The 15,320-nt window shown below is 37.0% G+C and overlaps 1 protein-coding gene across 3 annotated transcripts in view; it reads left to right on the top strand.

Moving 5' to 3' along the window:
* Positions 1-14,717, top strand: part of Gabpa (GA binding protein transcription factor subunit alpha) — a 31,242-nt gene extending 16,525 nt beyond the window's left edge. For all 3 annotated transcript variants that reach the window (XM_048422926.3, XM_085685718.2, XM_085685719.2), the window contains exons 6-10: positions 2,222-2,416; positions 5,551-5,604; positions 6,803-6,943; positions 7,161-7,353; positions 11,474-14,717. In XM_048422926.3, the coding sequence (XP_048278883.1) occupies positions 2,222-2,416; positions 5,551-5,604; positions 6,803-6,943; positions 7,161-7,353; positions 11,474-11,702 (812 nt within the window). In that variant the 3' untranslated portion in view covers positions 11,703-14,717. The remainder of the gene's footprint in view (positions 1-2,221; positions 2,417-5,550; positions 5,605-6,802; positions 6,944-7,160; positions 7,354-11,473) is intronic.
* Positions 14,718-15,320: the final 603 nt, after the last annotated feature.

Genomic DNA, 15,320 nt, shown 5'->3' with positions numbered 1-15,320 from the left:
TCCTGGCGGCCACCTGGGCAGCCATGTTTGATCACAGTTTGTCTTTACTGAGTTGGTTGGTTATTGCCCAGCTTACTGTTTCTAAGACCTAACCTCCCTCCCGCTCTCTGGTTCTGTGTCTGGGTTGCTGTGCTCGTGCATCTTTAGAAATGGCTTCTCTCTCACGTCACTGTTACCGTTGAGAGAAAAGACAAATAGACAGCCAGTTCAGTAGATGAAACCGGGTGTCCTGATAGTGTTTGAGGAAAACAAGAGAGACTGTTTACTTTGCCTTACTTATCTTGATAGTTTCCTGTAAAATTTTATATAAAATGAGCTTGCTTTTTTAAATATTTTAAAGGGAAGTGTGATTAAGGTAACTTGGCTAACTCAGCCATCTTATGTTGTTCTGAGGTAACATTCCAGGGCTGAACATTCACTCTCTCAGCTCGTTTGTTGCCTTATTCTCTTATATTCCTCATCCCAGCTCCCTCCCTTTCTTTCCTTCTCTTTTTTGACAATAATGGAGCTTGAACTCATAGATTCCTGGATGCTTGACAAGCACTCTACCATTGAGCTGTATCCTCAGTCCTCCTTAAATTGCCCATGTTGGCCTTGAACTGTGAATGATCCTCCTGCCTCAAGCTCCCAGGTAACCAGGTTTATAGGTCTGCACTACCACACTCATTGTCTGGTTTGTTCTTTATTTCTTTATTTTTTTTTTTTTTATTGCTTTCTTCCTAATCTCCTTTCACCTGGGCCTTCTCTGTGCATTTCCTTGTTGTTGTTGCCTGTGCGTCTCACTTTTGTTCTCATTCTTCCCTGGACCCTGCATTCAGCTGGTGCTGCCTTTGTTTTTGTTTTTTTGTTTTTTGGCCTGCTGTGCTTCCAGTGACTGCTTCTTGTCTGAATTCAGACTTCTTGTGCTCAGAATGAGTCTTGCCATTTTGTTTCCCTCTGCATTCTTTTCCATGATTTTTTTCTGCATTCTTCTGCTTTTTTTTTTTAACCTGAGATGAGAGCTGACTGTTGGCTCAGCTGCCCTCAAGTCTTCGTAACAGTTGGGTTTACAAGAGTGTTCCACCACACCAGTATCTTATAAAAATGGATTTGTCTTCATCCGTGTATATTATGGACTTTGTGGTAGATGTTTTGTCTCCTGGGTGTTGCTGTTTGGTTTTTGTGAGGATTTATTTATAGGCTTCTGGTTTTACCCTGAGTTGCCTTCTGTCTCTCTTTGTATATTCAGAGAAATCAAACTTTATTCCCATCTTTCTGTACTTTCCCCTTCTCTTCTTGCTTTCAATCCTGTGTTTATATTTACTATAGATTGTTCCTTGAAAAAAAAGTCTGATTGTTACTTCTTCACATATTTTCTTACTGAATAACACCCATTTATTGGGTGATCACTATTATTTGAGTAGATAGTCATCTTCAAACATGAATACCAGTGCCAAAATAAATTCAGCATCAAGTTCCCATAGATAACATTTTCTGTTGGGTGCCAGAGATATAGTGACATAATCTTTGCATACACTGGCAATCTTTTTCTTCTATTTGTAAATTCAGTTAGCTTATAAATACAAAAGTAGCAGAAAAGATGAAATAATTTCGGTATTCTTTGTGTAAAGTCAACAAATATCTATTCAAGGCACTGTATAGACACTGAAGTCAGATTTTCCAGACACAGTCTTAGGAGTTACAGCCTTGTTGCCAATTGGGAAACAACTGAGTGAACAGATAGTTAGAATATCATGTCATAAGTGCCACCAAGGTAGCTAATCTTTTATTGGAAGGGCTGGAGAAAAGGTGCATTGTGCGCAATTTGAAGAGTGACGCCAGCTTCTTAGGATCCCATTTAGTTTTTTTTAAAGGCATCAAACTATACAGTGCTACAAAGTAATATTTTGAACTTGGTCCATACCCTCGATTATCTCTAAGATAATATACTTCAGTTGTCATCTGGCCCACCAGAGAACAATTTTATAGTTTGGTTTTTGTGATAAAATTCCAGACAACTGATACAGAACCAAGTGACTCCTTTGGAAACAGATTGAGAACTTGAGAAAAAGTTAAGGAGAAAATGCAGCATCAGCATAAAAGTTGTTCTTCATAGAATCAGTTTGCTTCACTTGGGAAAAACATCTGTCTGGATTTCATATGTGTATATATGTGTATTGAGAAATGAACTGTAAATTTATCTAAGATGGAACTAGGCTAAAGGTAATATTTTTCTTTCTAGATCCTATACAGTGGTCCACAGACCAAGTCCTGCATTGGGTAGTTTGGGTAATGAAGGAGTTCAGCATGACTGATATAGACCTCACCACACTCAACATTTCGGGAAGAGAATTATGTAGTCTCAACCAAGAAGATTTTTTTCAGCGGGTTCCTCGGGGAGAAATTCTCTGGAGTCATCTGGAGCTTCTTCGAAAATGTATAAAATTAGACTTATTATCTATTTGCATTGTAACTAAAGCTTAATTTAATTTTTTGTAACTTGTTTTTACTTTATTTATTGTTAATAAGCAAACATGTGCTATAGTAATTGACAATTATTGTTGCAAGTAGTGTGAAGAGTTTATTTCAATTCCTATAGTAACGCCATAAAGTATTACTTTCCTAATTTTTTTTAGTTTTTCTGTGAGAGACTGAGGCTGTAAGATCCCTACAGAGTGTTGAACCTAGGGAATATCCACACTAAGATTCTAACTCAGGCTTATACCTCATTCCAAGGTCTCTCTTTTTGCTTCTCTTTTTGAGACAGGTGTTACTGTCTGCTAGCCCTAATGCAGAAACCTCTTGTTGCAGTTTCCCAAGAGGCTGGGATTACAGGTGCAAGCCTGGCTAGAATAGAATGCAAGTTCTTCATCTCACCTGTTGCTCCACCCCTAGTCCTTTTCATAAACTCTAATCATCGCCTCCCCGTTACCTGGTCATTGCCTGCATTTGATCACAGATTTCCCTCCTAGACTCTTATTTGTGAAAGTAGGCTTTTTAAATTCCTTCTCTAGTTGAATAAATAGGATTTTTTAAGAGAGCTATGGAGGTTATGATTAAGGGACTATGAGGAAAACTTGGAAACTGCCTGGCTGACACTAAAGAGTGAATGGAAACTTTCTGTTTAATCCATCCCGTATGTTAATGACTTTTATGGTATCTCTTAAACAATCTTAGCAACCCACCTCCCTCACTGTTTTTTCTATCAGTAATATCAGCCATACTGCTGTAGTTTTCAGTTTATAAGTGGATAGATGCTGTTCTTTTTGTTGACATTAGGATGGAAATGCCATGACTCCTACTTTGTTCTGCTATACTGATAGGGAAAAAGTCTTACACAGCAGTTTGATGGTTTGCATTTTCACCCAAGGGTCACTCTGATATTGAGTAAGAGATGAGCTCTGGAAAGAACCTCTGCTTGTTGCCTCTTAAGTGGATTCTCGTAGATGGTTTTTAAGTGCTATTAAGATATTGTATGTCCATTGAGTGTATAGGGTTATTACCAGCTTCAGTTCTTATACATGAGTAAGTTGAATGTCTTGGTTGCGCTTTCATAGTCTCACCAGAATCATGTTCATTCAAACATTTTCTTGTTGGATTCTTAAAGTAGTCTCTTCTGAAGTCGTGGCTTTCATAGTCTTTCCCAGATAGCATTCTTGTACTTGTCACATTTTTGATTCACCTGCTGTTTCTCAAACTGTAAAGTTACTACTCATTTGCTTTTTCTAGTCAGGAGGCAAGAGTCTTTTTATCCTTCTTTTTCTGTGCACTAGAATGAGTTTTCTCAGAGAAGCTCTGCGCTAGAGTTGTACAGCTTCTGTAAATATCTCATAGAATTGCTTGCTTGTCCAGCATGGATCTTTGCTCTGCTCTAGTAAGGAAATGGCATTTAGTTTTTTAATCTGAGGCTCATTTACAGAATGGGCACCTATAAGGCTGTTTCTGACAGATTATCTGTAGTTTTTAAATGTTCTTGGATTACTTCCCAAGTGAGCAGAAAGAAGAAAGGAAAGGTGCTGTTTCCTGGGACAGAATTGCTGCTGAGCTGCCTGCTGCCTCGTCAGCTTTAGAGGTCTCTTGTGACGCTGTCTAAAGAGAGAGGATTCCTTTTGTACCTTGGTCACCACTTGGCCCTCTTGAATGCAGTTCCTAAGTTAAAATTTCTTTCAGATTCTGTTATATTTGGTGAAGATAGAAAAATGTTTCAGGCTACAAATTCTTCAGCATGCTTTTGATGTGAACATGTCTTGTCGCCAAAGACCATGGTCTTAAGGGAAAGGAACTGCTTCAGCTTATACCCTTAGGGTCTGATGTTTCCTCATTAGCCCCGCCATGTCCCCCAGGACTTTGCCTAAACATTCTATTTCCTTCATTCATTTGGGGAACTTTAGAGGAAGTATTGTATTCACACTTCTTTATTTTATTAGATTAAGCATTCAAAAACCTGTCACTTTGTATTCTGTTTCTGTCTTGAGAGTCTCTTAAAAACAATATAAAACTCAAGTCTGAGAAGGAAGGTTTTGGAAGCAAGTTTCCAGGCTGTCTAATGGCTCCTCTCTAATGTCTCCTTTAAGGCTAAGTCACTTCTGTTCATTTAGTAACAAATGGAACAATTTCAGTTTTAATAGCACTTTTAAAGTACTGAGGAAAAATCTACCACAAACAAAGCTTTTAAGAGAGAATAGTTCAGAGGTAGAATGTTCAGAACTAGAGGTCTGAAAAAAATATAATACTCAGTTTTCTAAAAAGTTAGCTTTGTAGGTAGTGTGCTTCTTAAAAAGTTTTCTTTAACTACAGCCTTGTGTGCTGTGTGAGATCTTACTTAGCTGGGAAGATTATCGGGGTCAAAATGTTACCTAAGAAGTGGTGATCACTAAGATCTAAACCCCTATCTCTCTGAAGCTAGTCCTAAATAATTAATCCCTGAAACTTATGAGTCCCAAAGAAAATCCCACCTGGTGAGTAGGCTCCAGACCTTGTCTTAATCTCCCAGCCCTTCTCTTCTCTTGTATCTCAAATTCTACCCAGGCAGTACATCCTTTAGAATCTTCTTGGGGATCCAATCTTATAACTCGCTCAGTCTCAGAATGATCACTGACAGGTTCACTCTCAACAGACAGGTATAATTATGATCGACATAGTTGTCTGAAGTGCTGGGAACTGGGATGTGTGCTTATGTCACAGGGTAAGAATGGCATTTGATCTGGGAAGAGTGACAGATTAATGAATGGTTTTGTAGAGCATTATGTTCAGGTCTGTTAGTTCAAATTCTCTAAGGAACTGAACTGATAAACTGAACTCATAGTTAATTTGTAGCATTTGGGACAACTAAGGTTTTACTGAAAATTTAACTTCAGGAATGTTATAATTAAAACATCTCGAGGGTTTGGTGTTTGTTATCCTGCTAAGTTTCAGTTGTTTAATATATATCTTGATTGTTTGTCTTCCTGGTTTTGGTTTTATTATGGGGATTTTTAAAAAAACCATTGTGTTTGCTAAACTCAGTTTTACTGGATTGGGAATTATATTTTTGGTTTTAAATGATAATGAATTTTTTTGTGTGTTCTTCAGATGTTTTAGCAAGCCAAGAACAACAGATGAATGAGATAGTTACAATTGACCAGCGTGAGTACTCATTCCCATACAATTTCCCCACTTATCAATAAGAATGCTTCTTTATTAGCTAACATCAATAAAGATATCAACACAGCTTTCTGACCAACCTTTAGGTTCACAGAGGAATGAAGCATCATAGCTAACCTTTCAGTTATAAATTCACTTCTGAATAAACCTGCCTTAAATTTATAATATTCCTGAAGTTAAATTTTCAGTAAAACCTTAGTTCCCAAGTGCTACGAATTTACCATGTTTAAAATACTGCTTTCAATGTAAGACTTTGGTTACAGCCATGAGTTCAAGTAGACCAGGAATTGGGTTTGCTCACTGGAGATCCTGTTTTCCCCTCTCTAAATGAGAACTGATTATCCACAGTTATACTTTCAGAGTTTTTTCTTTATACCAGCTGTGCTACCCTAAATCTTTGGTAGTCATTATTCTGTGCATTTTGGGGGCTTGTGGATCTTTGATAAGCTGAGTTACTGTTTGACATTGTGAGACATGGCTTTGTTGATACTTGTTTCATTGATTTTTCAGTGCTGAATAGCATATCTAAAATGCCACAAATGTTACCAGATTAGTAAGTTTAAGAAAAATCAGCAGCTTCTGTTTCTACGTTTTCAGTCCCAATGAGTGCCAACTTTTCTCACACTGCTTGTTAATTTATAGTCTTCTCATAGGTTAATGTGAATTTTCGGTAGTCTACATTTGTACCATCTTTGAAACCATTGTTTAAAAAGATCTATCTATCTATCTATCTATCTATCTATCTATCTATCTATCTATCTATCTATCTATTATGTATACGGCGTTCTGCATGCCTGTATGCCAGAAAAGGGCACCAGATCTCATTATAGGTACCTGGGAGGCACCATGTGGTTGTTGGGAATTGAACTCATGACCTCTGGAAGAATAGCTGGTGCTCTTAACCTCTGAGCCATCTCTCTAGACCTGAAACCATTTTTATAAACAAATGTATTATGACTTTGAGAATGACTCTGCCATTTTAAGTTGTTACTTTGAATCCAGGAAGACTAGCTGTTCCTAGGATTCCTGCAGTGGAGACCGTATGACTTTATTTTCTGCCTGAGTCTGAAGTCTTTTCCTGACATAATTATTAGAGGGACATTAGTTTTATTGATTGCATTTACTTTTATTTCCTATAATAGAATGAAAATATGTTTTCCTTTTTTGCTTTTTCTTTTAGCTGTGCAAATTATCCCAGCATCAGTGCAGTCTGCTACACCAACTACGATCAAAGTTATAAACAGTAGTGCAAAGGCAGCCAAAGTGCAGAGGTCCCCGAGGATTTCGGGAGAAGATAGAAGCTCACCTGGAAATAGAACAGGTATTTTTGCATGGATTGAAATTATAAAACTTGTCAAGGTAGACATATGAAAGTGTAAATATGGACTATCTCTCTGGCAAGTGTGTATATAGTTAATATTTCTAAAATGAGAAGTTTGTTTTTGCCCTGGCGCAGATTGAACCGGAGGACTTGTGCACTTCCTTTGACCTGTGTTAGATTCTAACGTGACGACCTGTACTTATGCTTATGGATTTAGGAAACAATGGTCAGATCCAACTGTGGCAGTTTTTGTTAGAACTTCTCACTGACAAGGATGCTCGAGACTGTATTTCTTGGGTTGGTGATGAAGGAGAATTTAAGCTAAATCAACCTGAATTGGTTGCACAAAAATGGGGACAGCGTAAAAACAAGCCTACGATGAACTATGAAAAACTCAGCCGTGCATTACGGTAAGCATTTATGTTATTTGTTTTACCCCAGTACCAAACTTACCTAAAATGGAGCTTCTTGTTCTTGATATAAAACCTGTTAAGTAATAAAAAATAAAATCCTTTTTCTTAAGATAGTGGGCTTGAACCAAGCGGTGGTGGTGCACACCTTTAGTCCGAACCCTTGGGAGGCAGAAGTAGGCATATCTGTGAATTCAAGGCCAGCTCAGTCTACAGAGTTCCAGGACAGCCAGGACTACACATGGAAACACTTGTTGAAATATCAAAAAGAAAGAAAAAAGGGGTGTGTGTGTGTGTGTGCATACATGCTTGGTTGGTTAATGGATGGCTCTGTGGATAAAGGTGTTCATCACAAGCCTGCCCAGTTTCCTCTGGATCTACACAGTAGGAGAAAAGAACCAGCTTCTGACACACATATACATGCACATATTGAACTGTCACAGATGTCTCCTTGGAAGATACTAATTAGCAGTCGAGGTTTCACTCAGACATTGTTGCCAATGTACCTAGTCGGATTCCTTGTTGGTAACCCACATATCACAGAACAGTAGTATTAATATCCTGTCCTATAAAACCAGATCCTTGAAGCATATACAACTTGTTACAGTAATTTTGGGTCTTATTGACTATGAATAGCCATACTTGAGAGATTTTATTTAATAGGCACTGAATTCTGTTTCCCATGCAAGTAGAATTCCTTGTACTACCGCAGTGTAATTGTTAATCACTCTTCTCTTTTCCATTGGCTGAGCAGGACCTCAGTTGTCGTAAGGACCAGGTTGCCAAGAAGATTCATTAACCACTAGAGGAATATCCATTATCTCCCCAACTCACTGCTAGGTTAATTGGAGGATTGGGGATAAAGGCCCAGTAATTATGATCCATCCCATTTACCTGCACTGTTACCGTGGAAAGCATGGCAAGAAATAAGTTTGTAGAATTTAGAGGCTTGTGAGTCATGCTAAGTATCACCTCTCTTTTGTCACACAAATTCTTAAGCTGTTCCTAGGTGGGAGGATTAGTTGTTTGAGTCTAAGGTCTCCTGTGCCTCATCTTTCACAGAGGCATCTCTGCATCTGCAGCATCTGGGAGATATCTCAGTTTTTTAAAAACTTTCATGCATTATGTTAAAAATTACTTTTTAAAGAGTTTACTGAAAATTTTGAGGCACGTAAAGATGTTTTTAAAAAATTATAAGATAATTTGTTTTATGTAATTTAAAAGCATATAGTTTCCTGTTCAAAACTAACCTTATTAATCTTTAATATTTTTATACTTTGTACTACAGAGATGCTATTTACATTCTAAATTGAGTGTGTATTGTATCAAATATGTGACTACTATCTTCTGTTATACTGATAGTTTTATCCTTTTACATCTGCATAAATCTGAATATCTAAAAATGAAAATTGGAATGATTTTCCTTAAATACTATGAATACTAAATGGAAAGACCTCAACTACCTTGTGAGACTATGAGAGTGCTTCCACCCTTGGCAAGAGATGTGCCCTGTTAAGTTACTAAGTAACTTTTCTTAGTAGATGACAAACAGAAATGTCTGAATGTTCACACACATACTCTAATATTCTAAGTCAGAATTCACCCATGTATTTACCAGTAGAAAAATGAGTAAGCTAGTTGTGATACATTGAGTAGTAAAGATGAATGGCTGCCACAAATGATGATACCCTGATGTTCAGGAAGGGTCTGGGTCCAAGGACCATATAGAAAATATACATGTGTTTGTGTGTGTGTGTGTGCACGCGTGTGTGTGCTTGCGCGCGCAAGTGTGCGTGCATTCACTTAATACCGTTTGATAAACTAGGAAAAGTAAACACAGCATTTATGAATCTGCTTTTCAGGAACAAAATACAAAGCAGAGCAATGGAACTAGTGTCTTGGAGCAAGCTTGGGGTTAATCTTTAGAGTATGGATGGTTGGGAAGGAACAGAGGAAGCTCTAGGTATTGACAGACTCTATTATTAGACCTGAGTGATACTTTTCTAACCACTTTTGTGTTGTTTCTTTCATGTGATAAAATTCAAAATTTAAAGAGATTTAAAAACTGGTTTCAGGAAGGTCAGGGGATGGCTATGAAGCCACGGTTAGGGAGAGCGCAGATGCAGTGCCTGCTGTCGTGCGGCGCCTGCTGATGATGCACTAGGTTATTAGAGTATAGGCTCACGTGTGCACTGTGCACTTCCTTTTTGGAACGGTGATTGTACCCGTTCTAATTACATTCTAGAAGGAGGGAACCACTTTATTGTTTTCCTTTTCCCCAAGTGTCTGTCATAAACCTGTATTTTTAAGCTGCATGACAAGCACTTTGGTAGTTTATAAGCTGAGACTCAAATTCTTTGTTGATGTAAACTCTGCTGTACAACATAGCTATAAACTCAGCTGCTTCTGTCTCCATAGAAAGTATAGTAAACCAGCCTACTAGAGTGGACTCGGGTCTGCTCTACAATTGTAGCCTGGGCAGCTATGGTTCTTTATGATGCCCTTTGCCTCCTTCTTTGTAACCTGTTTGTTCTGACCCATGTATTTATTTTGGGGCCTGTCTTAGTTGGGGTTTCTCTTACTGTGAAGGGACAAGGAGACCATAGCAATTTTTTAAACTCTATTTTAGCTAATTAACATTTTTTTTTAATTTTACGTGCTGACCAGTTTCCTCTCCCTCCCTACTCCCAGTCCCCCCTCCCTTCCCCTTCCTATTCCCAATACCCCACCCACCCCACCCCACCCCATCCATTCTTTCACTCATGGGCTTGAACAAAAGCATGGCATATCGAGTTGATCTTGGTCCTCCCTCTGCATCAATGCTGGGTGAGGTAGTCTAGTATGAGGAACAGGTTCCCAAAAGAACCATGGCAATTTTTATAAAGGAAAGCATTTAATTGGGGGTGGCTAACTTACAGTTCAGGGTTCAGCCCATTATCATCATGGTGAGAAATGACATCGTGCAGACAGACATTGTGCTGGAGAGGGAGCTGAGATTCCTACATCTTGCAGGCAACAGAAAGTCTCAAATACTGAGTGACATCTCGAGCATATATGAGATCTCAAAGCCCACATCCACAGTAACACTTTTCATTCAATAAGACCACACCTACTCCAACAAGGCCACATCTCCTAATAGTGCCACTATCTTTGGGGAACCTTTATGTATGAATGAATGAAAATTCAAAATTCATGTCTGTATTATATTATATATATTGGATTTTATATAAAACTGTTGCAAGGAGGGACTGCTTATTCATCCCCGCCACCTGACTAGCTTAGCCCTGAAATAACCACACAGAAACTGTATTAATTGAATCACTGCTTGGACCATTAGCTCTAACTTCTTACTGGCTAATTCTTACATATTAATTTAACCCATTTCTATTAATCTATATATCACTATGAGGTCATGGCCTACCAGCAAAGTCTCAACACGTCTTTCTCCGGCAGCGGGTCCATGGCGTCTCCCTGATTCTGCCTTCCTCCCAACATTCCACTTAATTTTCCCCGCCTACCTAAGTTCTGCCCTATCAACAGGCCCAAAGCAGTTTATTAACCAATAAAAGCAACACAAAGACAGAAGGACCTCCTACGCCATAAAACAAAAGTGGATTTTTCAACCTGTAAATTTGTTATCTGGATTCTTACTAGCATAACTTTTATTAAGAGTTTACTGTGGTAGTCATTGTGTGCTAAACACTTTATAAAGATCATTCCTGTACTCAATAATGCGGTGAGGGTAAGTACTGTTTTAACTTCATTTTATAGATGAGGAATGAAAGGTTAGAGGAAATAGGTTGTTCCTGTGGTCACAGAGGCAGCAGGTCCAGGTGCGAGGCTTTGCAACATGGTTTCAGGCTTAAAAGCTCTTGGTTAGATTCTTTTGCCATTTCCAAAACTTGTTTTTTGTTTGTTTGTTTGTTTTCTTCTCTTTAGTAATTATTTGATTTCTAAATCAATGTGTAGCACAGTGGTTAAAATTGTGTTTTAAAGTTTCATTTTGTTAACTATTGTGGTGGGCACAGAACTTTGTAGGCTTCTATTTGTAGAAAAGTCTATATGAGACATACAAACTCTTCATTTTCACAAGGTCCTAATGTGGTTTCTCCTTTTAAAGGTATTATTATGATGGGGACATGATTTGTAAAGTTCAAGGCAAGAGATTTGTATACAAATTTGTTTGTGACTTGAAGACTCTTATTGGATACAGTGCGGCAGAACTGAACCGCTTAGTCACAGAATGTGAACAGAAGAAACTTGCAAAGATGCAGCTCCATGGAATCGCCCAACCAGTCACAGCCGTAGCGCTGGCTGCTGCCTCTCTACAAACAGAAAAGGACAATTGAGACCTAGGACTTCCTAGGAATCTAAGAATTTTCTTAAATATTTAGAGCAAGCTTTGCTCTAACATTTATTACTGAATTTGAATCTTATTTCTAGACTATACAATCTGATGCATGATTTTTTTTATAAATATTTCATACTCTTGTGAATTTGGATCTTTTTACTTTGAGCATATATTTTAGAAAATGTGTGTTAAAGGATCTCCACGATGCCTGAAGTCTGAGAGCAGGTTCATCGTGGGGTAGTTTGCTAACAGTCAGGAAAGCTAAACTGGTCAGTATTAATGTCTAGCCCTACCAAAAACAGCCAGTAGCATCTAAAGATGACAGTAAGAAAGTGTCTCTAGGAAACAGCCTGGTGTAGCCGTTGCTGGAGTGAAGCTGTTTCCCCTCTGCTGCTTTACATAGAGCCGCCAAAAGGAAGTTCTCAGCTAAAGCATGTGTGCCTGTTTCATCTAATCAAGCAGAGCTAAATGTTCATATCAAATAAAATTATATTGATAATTACTAAACTATCAGGTTATTAATTTATATATTTACAAGTAAAGAATAAGTTAACTGGCAGAAGCGCGTGTTGGATGAGACCGGTTTAAAGCCGGCTTAACTCAAGCCTTTACTAATGGTTCTCTGTATAGTTTATTCATTATGTCAGGCCAAGGACTTAAATTATTTCGAGAAAGGCGTTTAATTCTAATAAACCAGCTGTTGCGGAAAAAAAATTTCAAAATGATATCATTCTTTGAATTTTAAAAAGTATACCTCAGTAAGAAAATAAAAATTTGGTTTAGACTTCCTTTTTTAAAACTAATCTATAGTATCAGATTATTGTACAACACCATTTATGTATTCATTTCTGTGTTTCTGAAAAAATGAAGACTTTAGATCAGACAAAAGTACTCAACTTTGAAAATGTTAGTAAATTACTTGTGAATAGTTATAAATGGATTTGGCTTGGCGCTGTAGGAGATCTTTAAATAAACTTCCCCACTTGTTTCATTTGTTTTCCTTTTGAGTATTTCAGATGTGTCTCTAAAATATTATATATCTATATGGCCAGCTAATCACTTTCTGCATGTATGAAGACATAAAGATATTCAAAAGGGATACTATTATTTCTAAAATCTTTAAATAAATCTTATATGAGATGCCTTACTGCTTGCTAACACTAAGAAGAAAATGCTAGAAAAATCTTCTTTTGTTTTAAAGTATTGTACATAAATCATGATATGAGAGACTAGCAAATAGGTGTTCATAGCAGAAAGGTGTTCCTCAGAACAGTATAAAGGCTGCCTTATTCACCTCTCAAATTTTATTCTTTCAATTCATGCCCAGAAATGACTTTAGAAGAACCTATTTGATGTTGACTAGTAGGGAGAGCATCTGTGATTGCAGCCTGATGGTGTTGCTGAGACTAAGCAGTGGCTTGGAGTATAAGGAACAAGAAAGAAAGATCGTTTACCTCCTACATCTTAATTTCCACTGCTGTGCTATCAGGCTTCAGCAAGTATTGTTTGCTTATATTAAGTCCTTTAATTCTACAGTAAGTACGTTAAAACAATTAAATTGTGTTTTTTGTTTTTAATAAGCAGTAAGCTGACAAATATCAGCACAACTTGATCTCCACCATTTTAAGAATATCTTGAGTATAAAATTTTCTCAAGACCCTTACTTCAGATAAAAAATTAGCAGCTGTAAAGAAGGCTTTTCCCATCTTTTTAAAGCCCGGGGAGCCAGAAGTCACTGTTTCAAAACAGGCTTTTTACATAGTACACTGAGAGTCTGAGAATCTTACAGTTAAAATGTTTCAGAGACAGGATGTTAAGGACGAGCTTTAATGTTTCATTTGTATAAATGTATGTTTTTAAGTAAAGGAACATCTGTATTTCTAGGTCCCTAAAATCTAATTAAGCATTTTCAAATGCTTTTCAAAACAAAACAAAAAAAAGCTACATTCTGTCGGGTTTTTTTGTCTGGTAGATTTTGTTTTGGTGATAATTTGAGCAGAGTTCTCAGTAGTAAGATGCTCATTTCCCCTCTCTCCTTCTGTGCACTTGCACTCTGAAAATGAGAGGATCTCTCCTTTACTCAAGCTTCACGTAGACAGAATATTTGTTGTCCTTATGAGGTCACAGTTTGCTAGTCTTTATTAAAAACAATTCATCTTGTGAAAGAAAATACTAATTTGTGGTATTCTTTGCTCAGTTTTGTTACATATTTTTCATAGGATTTAAGATAGTCAAACTAAAAGAACCATCTTTTAAAGATGGTTTGACCATCTTTTGTACCTTGTTCAAGAATAATGAAATATTTGTTTTTGTTTTAAAACAATTTTTCAATGTTATGTTTACATTGAGATCATTTTATACATGTGCTAGCCTGAATTCTGAACATTTGTGTTGGCATTGGAAAAGTCCAGCTAGTTAGGCAGAATTGCTGTGTGTGGTTAATCTCCACACAATTAATTAATTGATTACATTCATTTTGGTGTCAATCCATGTAAATAAATTAGGAAAAATTATTTAATTTTCTTCCAGATAAAAGGTGATACTTGAGTGTGGTTGTTTCTTTTAAGGAGTGTACCTCCAAATATTTTTGGCAAGTTCTGTTGTTTTCTGTGTTTGCCATTTATGCCACTGCCTTTTATAAAGAACCTAGTGTATCCTTGAGACAGCACAAAATGTTTTAAAATTTATAACTACAAAACAAACCTGTGTCTGACTTAATGTCCTCGATCTAAAGGCTCTAAAAATGTTGATATTTCCATACTTCACTTATTCCCAAGAAAATAATATTCTGTCTTTTGTAGAAGGGAGGAGAATTTTTGCATACATTTTTACTCTTTAAATAAAGACACTTATACTATCATAATAGCAATTATGTATTTCTTTGGTTTTTTTGTAATTTTACATAAAACAGTTATTTTCTATTTTTACTCAGATAAAAATATTTGTGCATAAAATGTAAAAATAGTAAATGAGAAAAATAAAACTTATACAATAAATTCTTATGTTGAAAGTTTTTTGCTTTTTGTTTTCTTTTGAAAAAAATTCATATTCCTGGAATTTTTTTAGTTGGTTAAAAATCTTGACAGTCAACTTCTGACAAGTATACATGTGTTCCTCTGTATTTCTTTTCACTACTTAGAACCTATCAAAGTAGTGATTTTCCAGGACACCCCCACACACACACACATACACAAAACAGAACAGGAATTTGGGGAGAACAGTTTCTGTGAATTGTAATTATAAACTGTCCTATTAACTCAGGATTATTATTAACTAGTTCTTACAACATACAATAACCCATAACTCTTGTCTATATTTAGCCACGTGACTTGGTACCTTTGTTCAGTATGGCATTTTCATCTTGCTTCCTCTGTGTCTGGGTGATGACTGAGTCTCTTGTCTTTCCTCTTCTCAGAATTCTCTTAGTCTGGTTGCTCTGCTTTGACTTCCTGCCTTGCTACCGGCCAATCAGTGTTTTATTAAAGTAATATAAATGACAAATTTTTACAGTTTACAAGAACATTATCCCACATCAAGTCTGATCTACAAAGTGAGCCCCAGAAAAGCCAGAGCTTCAGAGAAACCCTGGCTGGAAAATAAAACAGTAGTGACTCAG

Source organism: Myodes glareolus, chromosome 2, assembly GCF_982192425.1.
Source record: "Myodes glareolus chromosome 2, mMyoGla1.1, whole genome shotgun sequence".
Classification (NCBI taxonomy): domain Eukaryota; kingdom Metazoa; phylum Chordata; class Mammalia; order Rodentia; family Cricetidae; genus Myodes; species Myodes glareolus.
The sequence above is the reverse complement of the archived record's forward strand: the minus strand, read 5'-3'. Positions and strand labels throughout refer to the sequence as shown.